Raw genomic sequence first — 15,127 nt, forward strand, 5'->3', positions numbered from 1 at the left:
GCAGATAGTTATGTCATGATATCTTTTCCCATTTTGTAGATGATTGAGGCTGGATTGAGGGGGGATCTTATAGAAACATATAAAATTATAAAAGGACTGGACAAGCTAGATGCAGGAAAAATGTTCCCAATGTTGGGCGAGTCCAGAACCAGGGGCCACACAGTCTTAGAATAAAGGGGAGATCATTTAAGACTGAGGTGAGAAAAAACGTTTTCACCCAGAGAGTTGTGAATTTGTGGAATTCCCTGCCACAGAGGGCAGTGGAGGCCAAGTCACTGGATGGATTTAAGAGAGAGTTAGATAGAGCTCTAGGGGCTAGTGTAATCAAGGGATATGGGGAGAAGGCAGGCACGGGTTATTGATTGGGGACAATCAGCCACGATCATAATGAATGGCGGTGCAGTCTCGAAGGGCCGAATGGCCTCTTCCTACACCTATTTTCTATGTTTCTATCTATGTTTCTATTGCATGACCGGAATATCTGCTTGGATTTGGATTGTATTTGTGAACCAGAAGATATTCAATGATGTACATTGAAGGGGGAGATGAAAGTGGTCTATCTGACACACTTTGCCAAAGGCGTAGTTACTGTAAAACGCACACACTAGGTATATCTCTGTCTCGCAAACTTTTGCACTATCTGATCATATGTGTTATTTCTTGACATAGAGTGGAGTGAATCCAATGGCTGGACATGGGCATCGCTGGTGGTGCAGACCTTAGTAAGGAGCCAAATTGGATCACCTATTTGGTATGTCTGTCTGAACATGGCGCCTGTATTCGGGCGACATGAGGCATTGATATGTTAATCAATCAATCAGAACGTTATGAAATGTTCGCAGCATTGACGGGGCCAGAGACCGACTACTATCTGGTGTTTCGATGTTTGTATACACTCTTACGAAACTAGTAAATGCAGAGAGCATGATCTAAATATATTTGTTGTGGTTCAATATTTCTTTAACAGACTAAAACGCAAATAAAATCAGTAAACAAGTAGTACGCTCTTTATTTCGCCAGCTGGGGGTGGTAGTGACTCTTACAGTATGTAATATATAGTCCATCGGTTCACTATGCCCAAACAAAGGAGCAGTGTTTAAGTAGATACATTTATACCTCAATAACCAGCGATTCAGCAATATTTATCTTACTGAGCATGGCACTGCCTCTTGCTTCATAAGATTGACAGCTTCTTATCATTGACAGGTTCTTCCGAGAGGGGAAGTGTTAGCCCGTATGTGGTTATGATGAGAAGGTTATTTTTCTGGAGATCACAAGCATCTTGATGTTTTTACTTCAATGACACACATTATAATGGGTAGACTTGGTTTAGACTTGGTTTATACTCTCTAGAATTTAGGAGATTGAGGGGGGATCTTATAGAAACTTACAAAATTCTTAAGGGGTTGGACAGGCTAGATGCAGGAAGATTGTTCCCGATGTTGGGGAAGTCCAGGACAAGGGGTCACAGCTTAAGGATAAGGGGGAAATCCTTTAAAACTGAGATGAGGAGAACTTTTTTCACACAGAGAGTGGTGAATCTCTGGAACTCTCTGCCACAGAGGGTAGTTGAGGCCAGTTCATTGGCTATATTTAAGAGGGAGTTAGATGTAGCCCTTCTGGCTAAGGGGATCAGGGGGGTATGGAGAGAAGGCAGGTACGGGATACTGAGTTGGATGATCAGCCATGATCATATTGAATGGCGGTGCTAGCTCGAAGGGCCGAATGGCCTACTCCTGCACCTAATTTCTATGTTTCTATGTTTCTATAATCTTATAGAACAAGGGTAGGAGCAGAGTGTCTGTACATTCTCTTCATTTTTATATTATAGAGGAGACATTCATTAAGTTGTGATTGTTATCTCACATGTGGGAAACATAACATCTTTGTTGGCCTTGTTAGTGTAATATCGTCAAGGGTAAACGTTTTCTGCTGGCTTTGCAATTTTATAGGAGAAAGGTAACTTTCAGCTGAATCCATTTTTGTAACTTTTAAATCTTTTAAATTTCCTCATGGCGGTCTGTCAGATAATCACAACAATGACCAGGATGATAATCTATGACAATCGAGCTCAGGGTGTTAAAGGTTTTCCGCTTTTCACAAGAAATCAGGAGTGAAGGATGTCAGGGGTTTTAGCTGGAGGTTTCAAAATCACTCCACAGGCCTCCTTAATGCAATGAGGCAATAGATATTGTTGACCTTTTCAACGCAACGAGACCTGGGTGTCATGGTACACCAGTCATTGAAAGTCGGCATGCAGGTGCAGCAGGCAGTGAAGAAAGCGAATGGTGTGTTAGCATTCATAGCAAAAGGATTTGTGTATAGGAGCAGGGAGGTTCCACTGCAGTTGTACAGGGTCTTGGTGAGACCACACTGGACTATTGTGTACAGTTTTGGTCTCCTAATCTAAGGAAAGACATTCTTGCCATAGAGGGAGTACAGAGAAGGTTCACCAGACTGATTCCTGGGATGTAAGGACTTTCATATGAAGAAAGACTGGATAGACCCGGCTTGTACTCGCTAGAATTTAGAAGATTGAGGGGGAGGGATCTTATAGAAGCTTACAAAATTCTTAAGGGGTTGGACAGGCTAGATGCAAGAAGGTTGTTCCTGATGTTGGGGAACTCCAGAACAAGGGGTCACACATTTTAAGGATAAGGGGGAAATCTTTTAGGACCGAGATGAGAAAAAGATTTTTTACACAGAGAGTGGTGAATCTGTGGAATTCTCTGCCACAGAATGTAGTTGGGGCCACAGTTCATTGGCTATATTTAAGAGGGAGTTAGATGTGGCCCTTGTGGCTAAAGGGATCAAGGGGGTATGGAGAGAAGGCAGGTACAGGATACTGAGTTGGATGATCAGCCATGATCATATTGAATGGCGGTGCAGGCTCGAAGGGCCGAATGGCCTCTACTCCTGCACCTATTGTCTATGTTTCTATGCTGGACTTCTCCTGCTTGCATACGGCGTGCACAGCCTAACGTTGTGGGTCAAGGCTAGACGTCCAGGCCAGGACAGCACCAGTTACTGGGTGGATGGGCTTTGATGCCACTGGGGAAAAGCTTCAGTGAGCAGTCATTCACGATGTGTGGGATGAACTGGCCTGGATGCCCACAGTCACAAGCAGGTCTGTCTGTCATCCCCCACTTGTGCAGGTGAAGGATTGTTCTTGCATGGAGAGTGTGGATTCTGTCCACAGTTCAACACCGGAAATTGGAGGAACAGCACCTCATATTCCGCTTGGGGAGTCTGCATCCTGGGGGCATGAACATTGAATTCTCCCAATTTTGTTAGCCCTTGTTGTCTCCTCCCCTTTCTATCTCTCCATCAGCCCTTGGGCTCCTCCTCCTCCTTTTTCCTGTCTTCTCCCCGCCCCTCACCCCCCATCAGTCTGAAGAAGGGTCGCCTATTTCCTTCGCTCCATATATGCTGCTGCACCCGCTGATTTTCTTCAGCATTTTTGTTTACCTTCGATTTTCCAGCATCTGCAGTTCCTTCTTAAACAGTTAACCTACATACTGTGTGGGAAGGAACTGCAGATGCTGGTTTGAACTGAAGATAGGCACAAAAAGCAGGAGAAACTCAGCGGGACAGGCAACATCTCAGGAAATGCTGACCATTCCCTTCTCTCTAGAGATGCTGCCTGTCCCGCTGAGTTATTCCAGCATTTTGTGTCTAATCTACAAACCTGTTCGTCTTTGGAGCCTGGGAGGAAACCGAAGACTTCATAGAAAATGAACGCGGGTCACGGGGAGAACTAACGTACAAACTCCGTGTAGACAAGCTGCCGTAGTCAGATCGAACCCGGGTCTCCGGCGTTTTGAGGCAGTAACTCTACCGCTGCCACCCACTGTTATAACAGAGATATACAGAGACATCGTTGATGCAAACAGTATAAGCTTTATTGAAAGTTGTGCAGTGGAAGCAGAGTTGGGTCAGTATGGGGGTGACGTGCTGGCCTTGAGAAGGCAACAGTGGCTGAAACCTCAGGTCCCAGATGATGGCAGGGTTGGGCCCAGGTTCCCATTGACATCCAGGCGCCAAGGGGTGAAGTTTCACAGAGTCCAGGGGTGACGTCAGGAAAGTCCAAGCATTCTGGGAGAAATGGGAATGTCCAAGGAGCAACGTCCAAGGGGTTCAGGAGGAATCTTCGGAAGGTCCAAGTAGTCTAAGAGGAAGGTTGGGAATTTCCATGGAATCTCAGAGGAATGTTGGGAATGTCCAAAGAATCTCAGAGGAATGTTGGGAATGCCCAAGGGATCTCAGAGGAATGTTAGGAATGTCCAAGGGATCTCAGAGGAATGTTGGGAGTGTCCAAAGAATCTCAGAGGAATGTTGGGAATGCCCAATGGATCTCAGAGGAATGTTGGGAATGTCCAAGGGATCCCAGAGGAATGTTGGGAATGTCCAAAGAATCTCAGAGGAATGTTGGGAATGTCCAAAGAATCTCAGAGGAATGTTGGGAATGTCCAAGGGATCTCAGAGGAATGTTGGGAATGTCCAAGGGATCTCAGAGGAATGTTGGGAATGCCCAAGGAAGCCAGAAGGAACATTGGGAATGTCCAAGGTATGGGGGGGGGGATTCAGGAGGAGTGTGCAGGGAGTCTTTGGGAAATGTATTTCGTTGTCTCTGTACTGTACACTGACAATGACAATTAAAATTGAATCTGAATCTGAATCTGAAATGTCAGGAATGTCCAAGGATGAATGTAATCAGGGTCTCCTGGTCTGATGCTTGTTGACCCTGGGGCGGGTAGATCTCTCCTCTTGAATAGTGTCACTCGGGGTGCCACCAGACTGGAGGTGGGCAGTGATGGCCTGGTTCTTCTCATGGCCACGGACCTTCCTCTGCCTGGGTCCGATGTTCTGGATCACAGCGGAGCCACTGGGAGATATCCAGGCAGGAGATGTTGCACGGAGCTGGTGCTCTATGATTTGGGGAGGACAGTCGACAGACGATGGTCGCGGGGAGCCGGCGACTGGGTGCAGTTTAGCAGCGAGGGAAAGCGTGTGTAGCGTGAAGCGAAGCCGTGATTCTCCGTCCATGAGTCCGCGCCTGGCTCATGGGATGGGGCAGTTGGAGTTCCCAGTCGCGATGAACCAGATCTCTCTGTTGGAAGGTCAAACAGAAACAGCTTAGACCTCGTGTCTGCAGATGCTGGTTTAAATCAACGATAGACACAGCATGCTGGAGTAACTCAGCGGGACAGGCAGCGTCTCTGGAGAGAAGGAATGGGTGACGTTTCGGGTCGAGACCCTTCTTCAGACTCTCCAGAGATGCTGCCTGTCCCGCTGAGTTACTCCAGCACTTTGTGTCTATCTTCAGCTTAGACCTCATGTTCCTCAGAGTAAACACAGAAAGAAGGTGAAGGAGAAGGCCATTCGGCCCTTCAAGCTAGCACTGCCACGATCATGGCTGATCATCCAAAATCAGTACCCCGCTCCTGCTTTCTCCCCATATCCCCTGGCTCCACTATCTTTAAGAGCCCTATCTAACTCTCTCTTGAAAGCATCGAGAGAATTGGCCTCCACTGCCTTCTAGAAACATAGAAAATAGGTGCAGGAGTAGGCCATTTGGCCCTTCGAGCCTGCACCGCCATTCAATATGATAATGGCTGATCATCCAACTCAGTATCCTGTACCTGCCTTCTCTCCATACCCCCTGATCCCTTTAGCCACAAGGGCCACATCCAACTCCCTCTTAAATATAGCCAATGAATTGGCCTCAACTACCTTCTGTGGCAGAGAATTCCACAAATTCACCACTCTCTGTTTGAAAAATGTTTTTCTCATCTCGGTCCTAAAAGATTTCCCCCTTATCCTTAATCTGTGACCCCTTGTTCTGGACTTCCCCAAGATCGGGAACAATCTTCCTGCATCTAGCCTGTCCAACCCCTTAAGAATTTTGTAAGTTTCTATAAGATCCCTCCCCCTCAATCTTCTAAATTCTTGTGAGTACAAGCCGAGTCTATCCAGTCTTTCTTCATATGAAAGTCCTGCCATCCCAGGAATCAGTCTGGTGAACCTTCTCTGTACTCCCTCTATGGCAAGAATGTCTTTCCTTTCCTCAGATTAGGAGACCAAAAACTGTACGCAATACTCCAGGTGTGGTCTCACCAAGACCCTGTACAACTGCAGTAGAACCTCCCTGCTCCTATACTCAAATCCTTTTGCTATGAATGCTAACACACCATTCGCTTTCTTCACTGCCTGCTGCACCTGCATGCCTACTTTCAATGACTGGTGTACCATGATACCCAGGTCTCGTTGCATCTCCCCTTTTCCTAATCTGCCACCATTCAGATAATAGTCTATCAGATAATTGTTACCAAATAGCTCACAGTCAACGATGGACAAACCATTTCCTTATCATCGTTACTTTTTTACATCATTTCATTTATTTGTTCAGTATCTCTCTACATCGCCGTCCATCTCTCTCATTTCCCTCTCTGCCAACTCTCAGTCTGAAGAAGGGCCTCGATCAGGGTTGCCAACATTCTCACTCCCAAACAAGGGACAAAAGGTCAAACTACGGGACAAATTCCCCACGGCAACTCGTTGACAGACTGGGCGGTGTCTGGGTGAATGATGAGTTGGCCGCGGGTGCTGGCCTGCACACATAGACCAGCCGGCGGGCCAGCTGAGGAGTTCTGGCACCCCATCCAACTCATGAACCGATGATTGGCCATGGGAAGGAGGGGTGGTGGTGGTGGTGTCGGTGGTTCGAAGGTCAGACAGCTGACCGGGCTGCCGACCAACCGCGGGGCCATGGGCGAGGAGCTGCTGCTGCACTCCATGGGCTGCACTACGTTGGGACGGGTGAGGCGGGGTCCAACCCGAGTAGCAGCGGTCATATACGGGACAAGGGCGGTCCCGTACGGGACAAACCAATTTAGACCAATATACGGGATGTCCCGGCTAATGTTGGCAACTTTAGTCTCGGCATGAAACGTCACCCATCCTTTCTCCTCCAGAGATGCCGCCTGTCCCGCTGAGTTACTTTGTGCCTCTCCTCGGTACATGCCACCACCTGCAGTCTCCATCTCCATCTCCACACCCAGAAGCCATCTTCAGCCAGAACTGAAACCAAGCGCGACCTCGTGCTGCCTGTCGCCCCCGTGTATCCGTGTTGAGGATGTCTCCTTCACACACGTGTGCGACAGAGTCACGGACACGGACCCAGCGCGCCACATCCACTCACCTCTTGGGCCTCTGGCGACCAGGAGCTCGGCGTCTCCTCGTATCAATTCCCGACCTACAGCGCCAGACAGGGAAGGAAACAAAGAATTAGGGAACGTTTGTATTAGAAACATAGAAACATAGACAATAGGTACAGGAGTAGAGGCCATTCGGCCCTTCAAGCCTGCACCGCCATTCAATATGATCATGGCTGATCATCCAACTCGGTTTCATGTACCTGCCTTCTCTCCATACCCCCTGATCCCTTTAGCCACAAGGGCCACATCTAACTCCCTCTTAAATATAGCCAATGAACTGTGTGGCCTCGACTACCTTCTATGGCAGAGAATTCCACCGATTCACCACTCTGTGTGTGAAAAAAAATGATTTTCTCATCTCGGTCCTAAAAGATTTCCCCCTTATCCTTAAACTGTGTGACCCCTTGTTCTGGACTTCCCCAACATCGGGAACAATCTTCCTGCATCTAGACGGTCCAACCCCTTAAGAATTTTGTTAGTTTCTCTAAGATCCCCCCTCAATCTTCTAAATTCTAGTGTATTCCCGTCACTCAACTTCTCCAGCCCAGGATCTAGTGGATTAACCTACGATGAGTTATTGTCAGCACTGGGCCGGTACTCGCTGGAGTTTAGAAGAATAAGGGGGGAATCTCATTGAAAAGTGTCGAATAGTGAAAGGCCTGGATAGAGTGGATGTGGAGAGGATGTTTCCACTGGTGGGAGAGTCTAGGACTAGAGGTCGTAGCCTCATATTTAAATGACCTTCTTTCAGGAAGGAGATGAGGAGAAATGTCTTTAGTCAGAGGGTGGTGACTCTGTGGAATTCTTTGCCACAGACGGCTGTGGAGGCCACAAGTCAGTGGATATTTTTAAGGCAGAGATAGATGGGTTTTTGATTAGTACGGGTGTCAGGGGTTATGGGGAGAAGGCAGGAGAATGTGGTTGGGAGGGAGGGATAGATCAGCCGTGATTGAATGGCGGGGTAGATTTGATGGGCCGAATGGCCTAATTCTCCTCCTATCACATGGCTTTATGGCCATTCCCTCAGTGACCTTTCTGTCCTGGGTCTCCTCCAATGTCAGCGAGGCCAAACGCATTTTGGAGGAACAGCATCTTATATTTGGGTTATATGGGCAGATTACACACCCAGTGGTATGAATGTAGATTCCTCGGCTGTGATTGAAATGCTGGAGTAGACTTGTTGGGCTGAATGGCTTAATACTACTCGTATCACTTATGACCTTTTGACCCCCTCCAACCCCTCTCTCCCCACCCACCCCACCTCACCCCGTCCTCTCTCCCACTCACATGAAGTCCAGCTCCTCTGCAGCTGAGCGTCTATGCCTGTCCTCCTCGTCTGAGTTGCTGTCCCTGTGTGGGGAAACAGAGTAGGTGGGGGTGGGGGGGGGGATGTTAGAGAGGGACTATGCACTGTCCGCGGGCACCCTGGGGGATTTGCGGGACCGCTGGGCACCGCGGGGGGTGAATGCATCCTTGACAAGGATTAGTCTAGCTTAAGGTAGACAAAAATGCTGGAGAAACTCAGCGGGTGCAGCAGCATCTATGGAGCGAAGGAAATAGGCAACGTTTCGGGTCGAAACCCTTCTTCAGAATAAGGGGCCACACACACAGTTTAAGGATAAGGGGGAAGTCTTTTAGGACCGAGATGAGAAAAACATTTTTTTTCACACACAGAGAGTGGTGAATCTGTGGAACTCTCTGCCACAGAAGGTAGTTGAGGCCACACAGTTCATTGGCTATATTTAAGAGGGAGTTAGATGTGGCCCTTGTGGCTAAAGGGATCAGGGGATATGGAGAGAAGGCAGGGATGGGATACCGAGTTGGATGATCAGCCATGATCATATCGAATGGCGGTGCAGGCTCGAAAGGCCGAATGGCCTACTTGTGCACCTATTTTCTATGTTTCTATGAAATAGGCAACGTTTCGGGCCAAAACCTTTCTTCAGACCGATGGGAGGTGGAGGGGGACGGGGAGAAGAGAGAAAAAAGGAGGAGGAGGAGCCCGAGGGCTGAGGGAGAGATAGGAAGGGGAGGAGACAGCAAGGGCTAACAAAATTGGGAGAATTCAATGTTCATGCCCCCAGGATGCAGACTCCCCAAGCGGAATATGAGGTGCTGTTCCTCCAATTTCCAATGTCACCCATGGAGGAGACCCAGGACAGAGAGGTCGGATACGGAATGGTTTAGTTTAAAGATACAGCGCGGAAACAGACCCTTCGGCTCACCGGTTCCGCGCTGAGCAGGGATCCCCGCACACTAACACTATCCTACACACACACACACACACACTAGGGACAATTTTTACATTTACACCAAGCCAATTAACCTACAAACCCTGCACGTCTTTGGAGTGTGGGAGGAAAGCGAGCATCTCGGAGAAATGCAGGTCACGGGGAGAACGTGCAAACGCCGTACAGGCAGTGCCCGTAGGCGGGATTGAACCTGGGGTCTGCATTCGCTGTGAGGCAGCAACTCTACCGCTGCGACACCGTAAATCACAACTAAGATAATTGTGACCACTCTGATGAAGGGTCTCGACCCGAAACGTCACCATTTCCTTTGCTCCATAGATGCTGCCTCACCCACTGAGTTTCTCCAGCATGTTTTATCTACCTAAGATAGTTGTATAATAATTTATCATTTGTCGTGTATTATGGTGGTGGGTCCTGTTTTGTTACTTTATTGTACTGATATATCATTTTAATATTTGTATACAAATTTTTGGTTAAAACTTTTTTTTAAAAGCACATGCGTGACGCTGTGTTGTGTTTGACCTCAGAGGGTAAGGGTTAAGGTGAAGAGCAAAGTTTCAAGGAGATGTGCCGGGCAGCTTTTATTCACAGGGAACGCATTGCCAGAGGCGGTGGTGGAGGTGGATATGATAGAGGCATTAAAGAGGCTTTGACATAAGGGCCTGTCTCACTTATAAGAGCAGGGAGGTTCTACTGCAGTTGTACAGCGTCTTGGTGAGACCACACCTGGTGTATTGCGTACAGTTTTGGTCTCCTAATCTGAGGAAAGACATTCTTGCCCTAGAGTGAGTACAGAGAAGGGACGACAGATGGCACAATGGGCTAAGTGTTCGGCTGGCGACCAGAAGGTAGCTGGTTCAAATCCCGCTTGGAGTGCATACTGTCGCTGTGTCCTTGGGGCAAGACACTTCACCCACCTTTGCCTGTGTGTAAATGTAATTATGTGAAGCACTTTGGGGTCAATGCAAGATGACTAAAAATATATTTTTTCTATATAAATAAGATTATTATTATTATTATAAGGTTCACCAGACTGATTCCTGTGATTCCTGGGATGTCAGGACTTTCATATGAAGAAAGACTGGATAGACTCGGCTTGTACTCACTAGAATTTAGAAGATTGAGGGGGGATCTTATAGAAACGTACAAAATTCTTAAGGGATTGGACAGGCTAGATGCAGGAAGATTGTTCCCAATGTTGGGGAAGTCCAGAACAAGGGGTCACAGTTTAAGGATAAGGACCGAGATGATCAAAACATTTTTCACACAGAGAATTCTCTGCCACAGAAGGTAGTTGAGGCCACAGTTCATTGGCTATATTTAAGAGAGAGTTAGATGCGGCCCTTGTGGCTAAAGGGATCAGGGGGTATGGAGAGAAGGCAGGTACAGGATACTGAGTTGGATGATCAGCCATGCCCATGATCATATTGAGTGGCCGAATGGACTAATCCTGCACCTATTTTCTATGTTTCTATGTTAATAAGCACTGTCCTCGTCAGGTTGGACAGGCTAGATGCAGGAAGATTGTTCCCGATGTTGGGGAAGTCCAGAATAAGGGGTCACAGTTTAAGGATAAGGGGGAAATCTTTTAGGGCCGAGATGAGAAAAACATTTTTTTTCACACACAGAGAGTGGTGAATCTGTGGAATTCTCTGCCACAGAAGGTAGTTGAGGCCACACAGTTCATTGGCTATATTTAAGAGGGAGTTAGATGTGGCCCTTGTGGCTAAAGGGATCAGGGGGTATGGAGAGAAGGCAGGTACAGGATACTGAGTTGGATGGTCAGCCATGATCATATTGAATGGCGGTGCAGGCTCGAAGGGCCGAATGGCCTCTACTCCTGCACCTACTTTCTATGTTTCTATGTTACGCGATTTTTTTAGTCGCTGCAGGTCTCTGAAAATGTTCAACACGTTGAAAATCCAGAGGCGACGAGAACAAGGTACGACTCTTTGGGCGACTACTAACGACCGTACAGGTGTCACACCATGACATGTAGCCAGCATGTCACCTGTACGGTCGTGAATCGTCTCCTCAGTCACCCATAGTGGCGTCTTTCTGGTCGCCGCTGAATTTTCAACATGTTGAACATTTTCGGCGACCTACGACGGGTGCCGTTAGTTGCCAAAAGAGCGGCGTAAGTGGGACAGGCCCAATGGCACAGGGAATGGGGGGATATGGATCACATGCACGTGTTCAGTGTGGACATGGTGGGCCGAAGGGCCTGTTCCCGTGCTGTACTGATCTACGTTGGATGACACTGCGGTACCTTGTGTCCATTGCCCACCCCGGTCACACAAACACACACCACGTCCCAGCTCACACTCACCCGGAAGCATCGTTACTGTCGCTCCTGTCCCAGACGGGGAAGGAAACAAAGAATTAGGGAACGTTCGTCCTCGAGCGGCCCCTCACTCGAATTCCCCAGCCCACTACCCTCCCCCCCCCCGACTTGTGGACTGGAACGCCCATCAACGAGGGAGGGAGACTACACAGAGGGGTAGACAATGCCCGGTCCATCACGGACACTCACCTCCCCACCATCGAAGGGAAGGGAATGGTCGACGTTTCTGCTTGAGTCCCTGCCTCAGGACTGAGTGGGGAGAGGGGAGGGGGATAATCAGAGTAAATAGAGGAGGGAGAGGGGTGGGACAGGAGACAGACGTGATTGCTGGACCCTCAGATGCCCCTCAGGCTTCTGTTAAATCCTAAGTTACTCCAGCATTTTGTATCAACCTTAATCTTAAGCCCTCGAGCTACGGTGAAAAGATTTTATTTTGTAGTAAAGAACTGCAGATGCTGTTTAAATCGAAGATAGACACAAGATGCTGGAGTAACTCAGCGGGACAGGCAGCATCTCTGGGGAGAAGGAATGGGTGACGTTTCAGCTCGAGGCCCTTCTTCAGGGACTCATTGCTTGCTAACCAGTATATAAAAATATATAATTACATCAAAGTGCGAGGGGATAGACAGAACCTTTTCCCCAGGGTGGAAATGTTAAAGTCTAAAGTGCAGAGTTTTAAGGTGAGAGGGGAAAAGTTTAAAGGAGATGTGTGGGCAGATTTTTCTGACACAGAGGGTGCTGAGTGCGTGGAATGTACTGCCAGGGGTGGTGGTGGAGGAGGATATGATAGAGGCATTTAAGAGGCTTTGAGATAGGCACATGGATATGTAGGGAATGGAGGGATATGGATCACATGCAGGCAGAGGAGATGAAGCAAAGAGTAGGAGTAAACGGGTCCTTATCACAATGGCAGGCAGTGGCTAGTGGGGTACCGCAAGGCTCAGTGCTGGGACCCCAGCTATTTACAATATATATTAACGATTTGGACGAGGGAATTGAATGCAACATCTCCAAGTTTGCGGATGACACGAAGCTGGGGGGCAGTGTTAGCCGTGAGGAGGATGCTAGGAGGCTGCAGGGTGAATTGGATAGGCTGGGTGAGTGGGCAAATGCATGGCAGATGCAGTATAATGTGGATAAATGTGAGGTTAACCACTTTGGTGGCAAAAACAGGACTCTTATCTGAATGGTGGCCGATTAGGAAAAGGGGAGATGCAACGAGACCTGGGTGCCATGGTACACCAGTCATTGAAAGTAGGCAGAAGGTACACAAAATTGCTGGAGAAACTCAGCGGGTGCAGCAGCATCTATGGAGCGAAGGAAATAGGTGACGTTTCGGGCCGAAACCCTTCTTCAGACCCTTCTTTCATTGAAAGTAGGCATGCAGGTGCAGCAGGGAGTGAAGAAAGCAAATGGTATGTTAGCATTCATAGCAAAAGGATTTGAGTATAGGAGCAGGGAGGTTCTACTGCAGTTGTACAGGGTCTTGGTGAGAACACACCTGGAGTATTGCGTAGTTTTGGTCACCTAATCTGAGGAAAGACATTCATGCCATAGAGGGAGTACAGAGAAGGTTCACCAGACTGAGTCCTGGGATGTCAGGACTTTCATATGAAGAAAGACTGGATAGACTCGGCTTGTACTCGGTAGAATTTAGAAGATTGAGGGGGGATCTTATAGAAGCTTACAAAATTCTTAAGGGTTTGGACAGGCTAAATGCAGGAAGATTGTTCCCGATGTTGGGGAAGTCCAGGACAAGGGGTCACAGTTCAAGGATAAGGGGGAAGTCTTTTAGGACCGAGATGAGAAAAACATTTTTCAGACAGAGAGATTGGCGAATCTGTGGAATTCTCTGCCACAGAAGGTAGTTGAGGGCAGTTCATTGACTATATTTAAGAGGGAGTTAGATGTGGCCCTTGTGGCTAAAGGGATCAGGGGGTATGGAGGGAAGGCAGGTACAGGATACTGAGTTGGATGATCAGCCATGATCATATTGAATGGCGGTGCAGGCTCGAAGGGCCGAATGGCCTCTACTCCTGCACCTATTTTCTATGTTTCTATGATATGATAGAGGCATTTAAGAGGCTTTGAGATAGGCACATGGATATGCAGGGAATGGAGAGATATGGATCACCTGCAGGCAGAGGAGATGAACTTGGCATCCTGGTCAGCACGGACATTGTGGGCTGAAGCGCCTGTTCCCGTGCTGTACTGATCTACGTTGGATGACACTGTGGTACCTTGTGTCCATTACCCACCCCGGTTACACACACACACACACACACACACACACACACACACACACACACGACGTCCCAGCTCACACTCACACACACACACACACACACACACACACCACGTCCCAGCTCACACTCACCCGGACGCATCTGATGCTTCGTCACTGTCGCTCCTGTCCCAGACGGGGAAGGAAACAAAGAATTAGGGAACGTTCGTCCTCGAGCGGCCCCTCACTCGGATTCCCCAGCCCACTCCCATTAAATACATCCACTGACGGCCTCCACAGCCTTTTGTGGCAAAGAATTCCACAGATTCAACAGCCTCTGATTAAAGACTCTACTCCTCATCCCCTTCCTAAAGGTACCTGAATGAATTCTGAGACCAAACCTGGGCAAGTTGGGCTGAAGGGGCTGTTTCCACACTGTATCACTCTACACCACAAAATCTTCTCTTCACCCTTTCCAGCTTTGGGAGCGCTGGGAGATACAGTCCACACACATTCAGCAGCTTGCCATCAATAGTAGGCGTTGGGCTCTTGAAGAGCATTGAGATGATTAAATCCCCAGGACTAGAGGGAGAGGTTGAGTAGGCTGTGTCTCTATTCCTTGGAGTGCAGGAGGATGAGGGTGATCTTATAGAGGTGTATAAAATCATGAGAGGAATAGATTGGGTAGATGCACAGAGTCTCTTGCCCAGAATAGGGGAATCGAGGACCAGAGAACATACTGTATGTTCAAGATGAAGGGGAAAAGATTTAATAGGAATCTGAGGGGTAACTTTTTCACACAACGGGTGGTGGGTGTATGGAACGAGCTGCCAGAGGAGGTAGTTGAGGCTGGGACTATCCCAACGTTTAAGAAACAGTTAGACAGGTACATGGATAAGGCAGGTTTGGAGGGATATGGACCAAGTGCAGACAGGTGGGACTAGTGTAGCTGGGACATGTTGGCCGGCGTGGCCAAGTTGAGCTGAAGGGCCTTCTCTTCACTCTTTCCAGCTTCGTCCAGTCCCAACACACATGCGTGACCCTGTGCTGTGTGTGACCCTATACATCTGTGTGGCCAATGTCCTTTCAC

General features: G+C 48.2%; 1 protein-coding gene across 12 annotated transcripts in view; it reads right to left on the minus strand.

The window, feature by feature from the left end:
• Nucleotides 1-3,880: 3,880 nt before the first annotated feature.
• The window catches only part of LOC129693843 (uncharacterized), a 43,118-nt gene continuing 31,871 nt past the window's right edge, over nt 3,881-15,127 (minus strand). For 8 of the 12 annotated variants that reach the window (XM_055630602.1, XM_055630600.1, XM_055630592.1 and 5 more), the window contains 5 exons: nt 14,191-14,223; nt 11,799-11,822; nt 8,505-8,567; nt 7,202-7,255; nt 3,881-5,113 (listed from right to left, as the gene is read on the minus strand). In XM_055630602.1, coding sequence (XP_055486577.1) covers nt 5,062-5,113; nt 7,202-7,255; nt 8,505-8,567; nt 11,799-11,822; nt 14,191-14,223 — 226 coding nt within the window. In that variant the 3' untranslated portion in view covers nt 3,881-5,061. The remainder of the gene's footprint in view (nt 5,114-7,201; nt 7,256-8,504; nt 8,568-11,798; nt 11,823-14,190; nt 14,224-15,127) is intronic. The other 4 variants (XM_055630603.1, XM_055630601.1, XM_055630591.1 and 1 more) reach the window with 3 other exon arrangements.

The sequence above is a fragment of the Leucoraja erinacea genome, unplaced genomic scaffold (assembly GCF_028641065.1).
Source record: "Leucoraja erinacea ecotype New England unplaced genomic scaffold, Leri_hhj_1 Leri_446S, whole genome shotgun sequence".
Lineage (NCBI taxonomy): Eukaryota > Metazoa > Chordata > Chondrichthyes > Rajiformes > Rajidae > Leucoraja > Leucoraja erinaceus.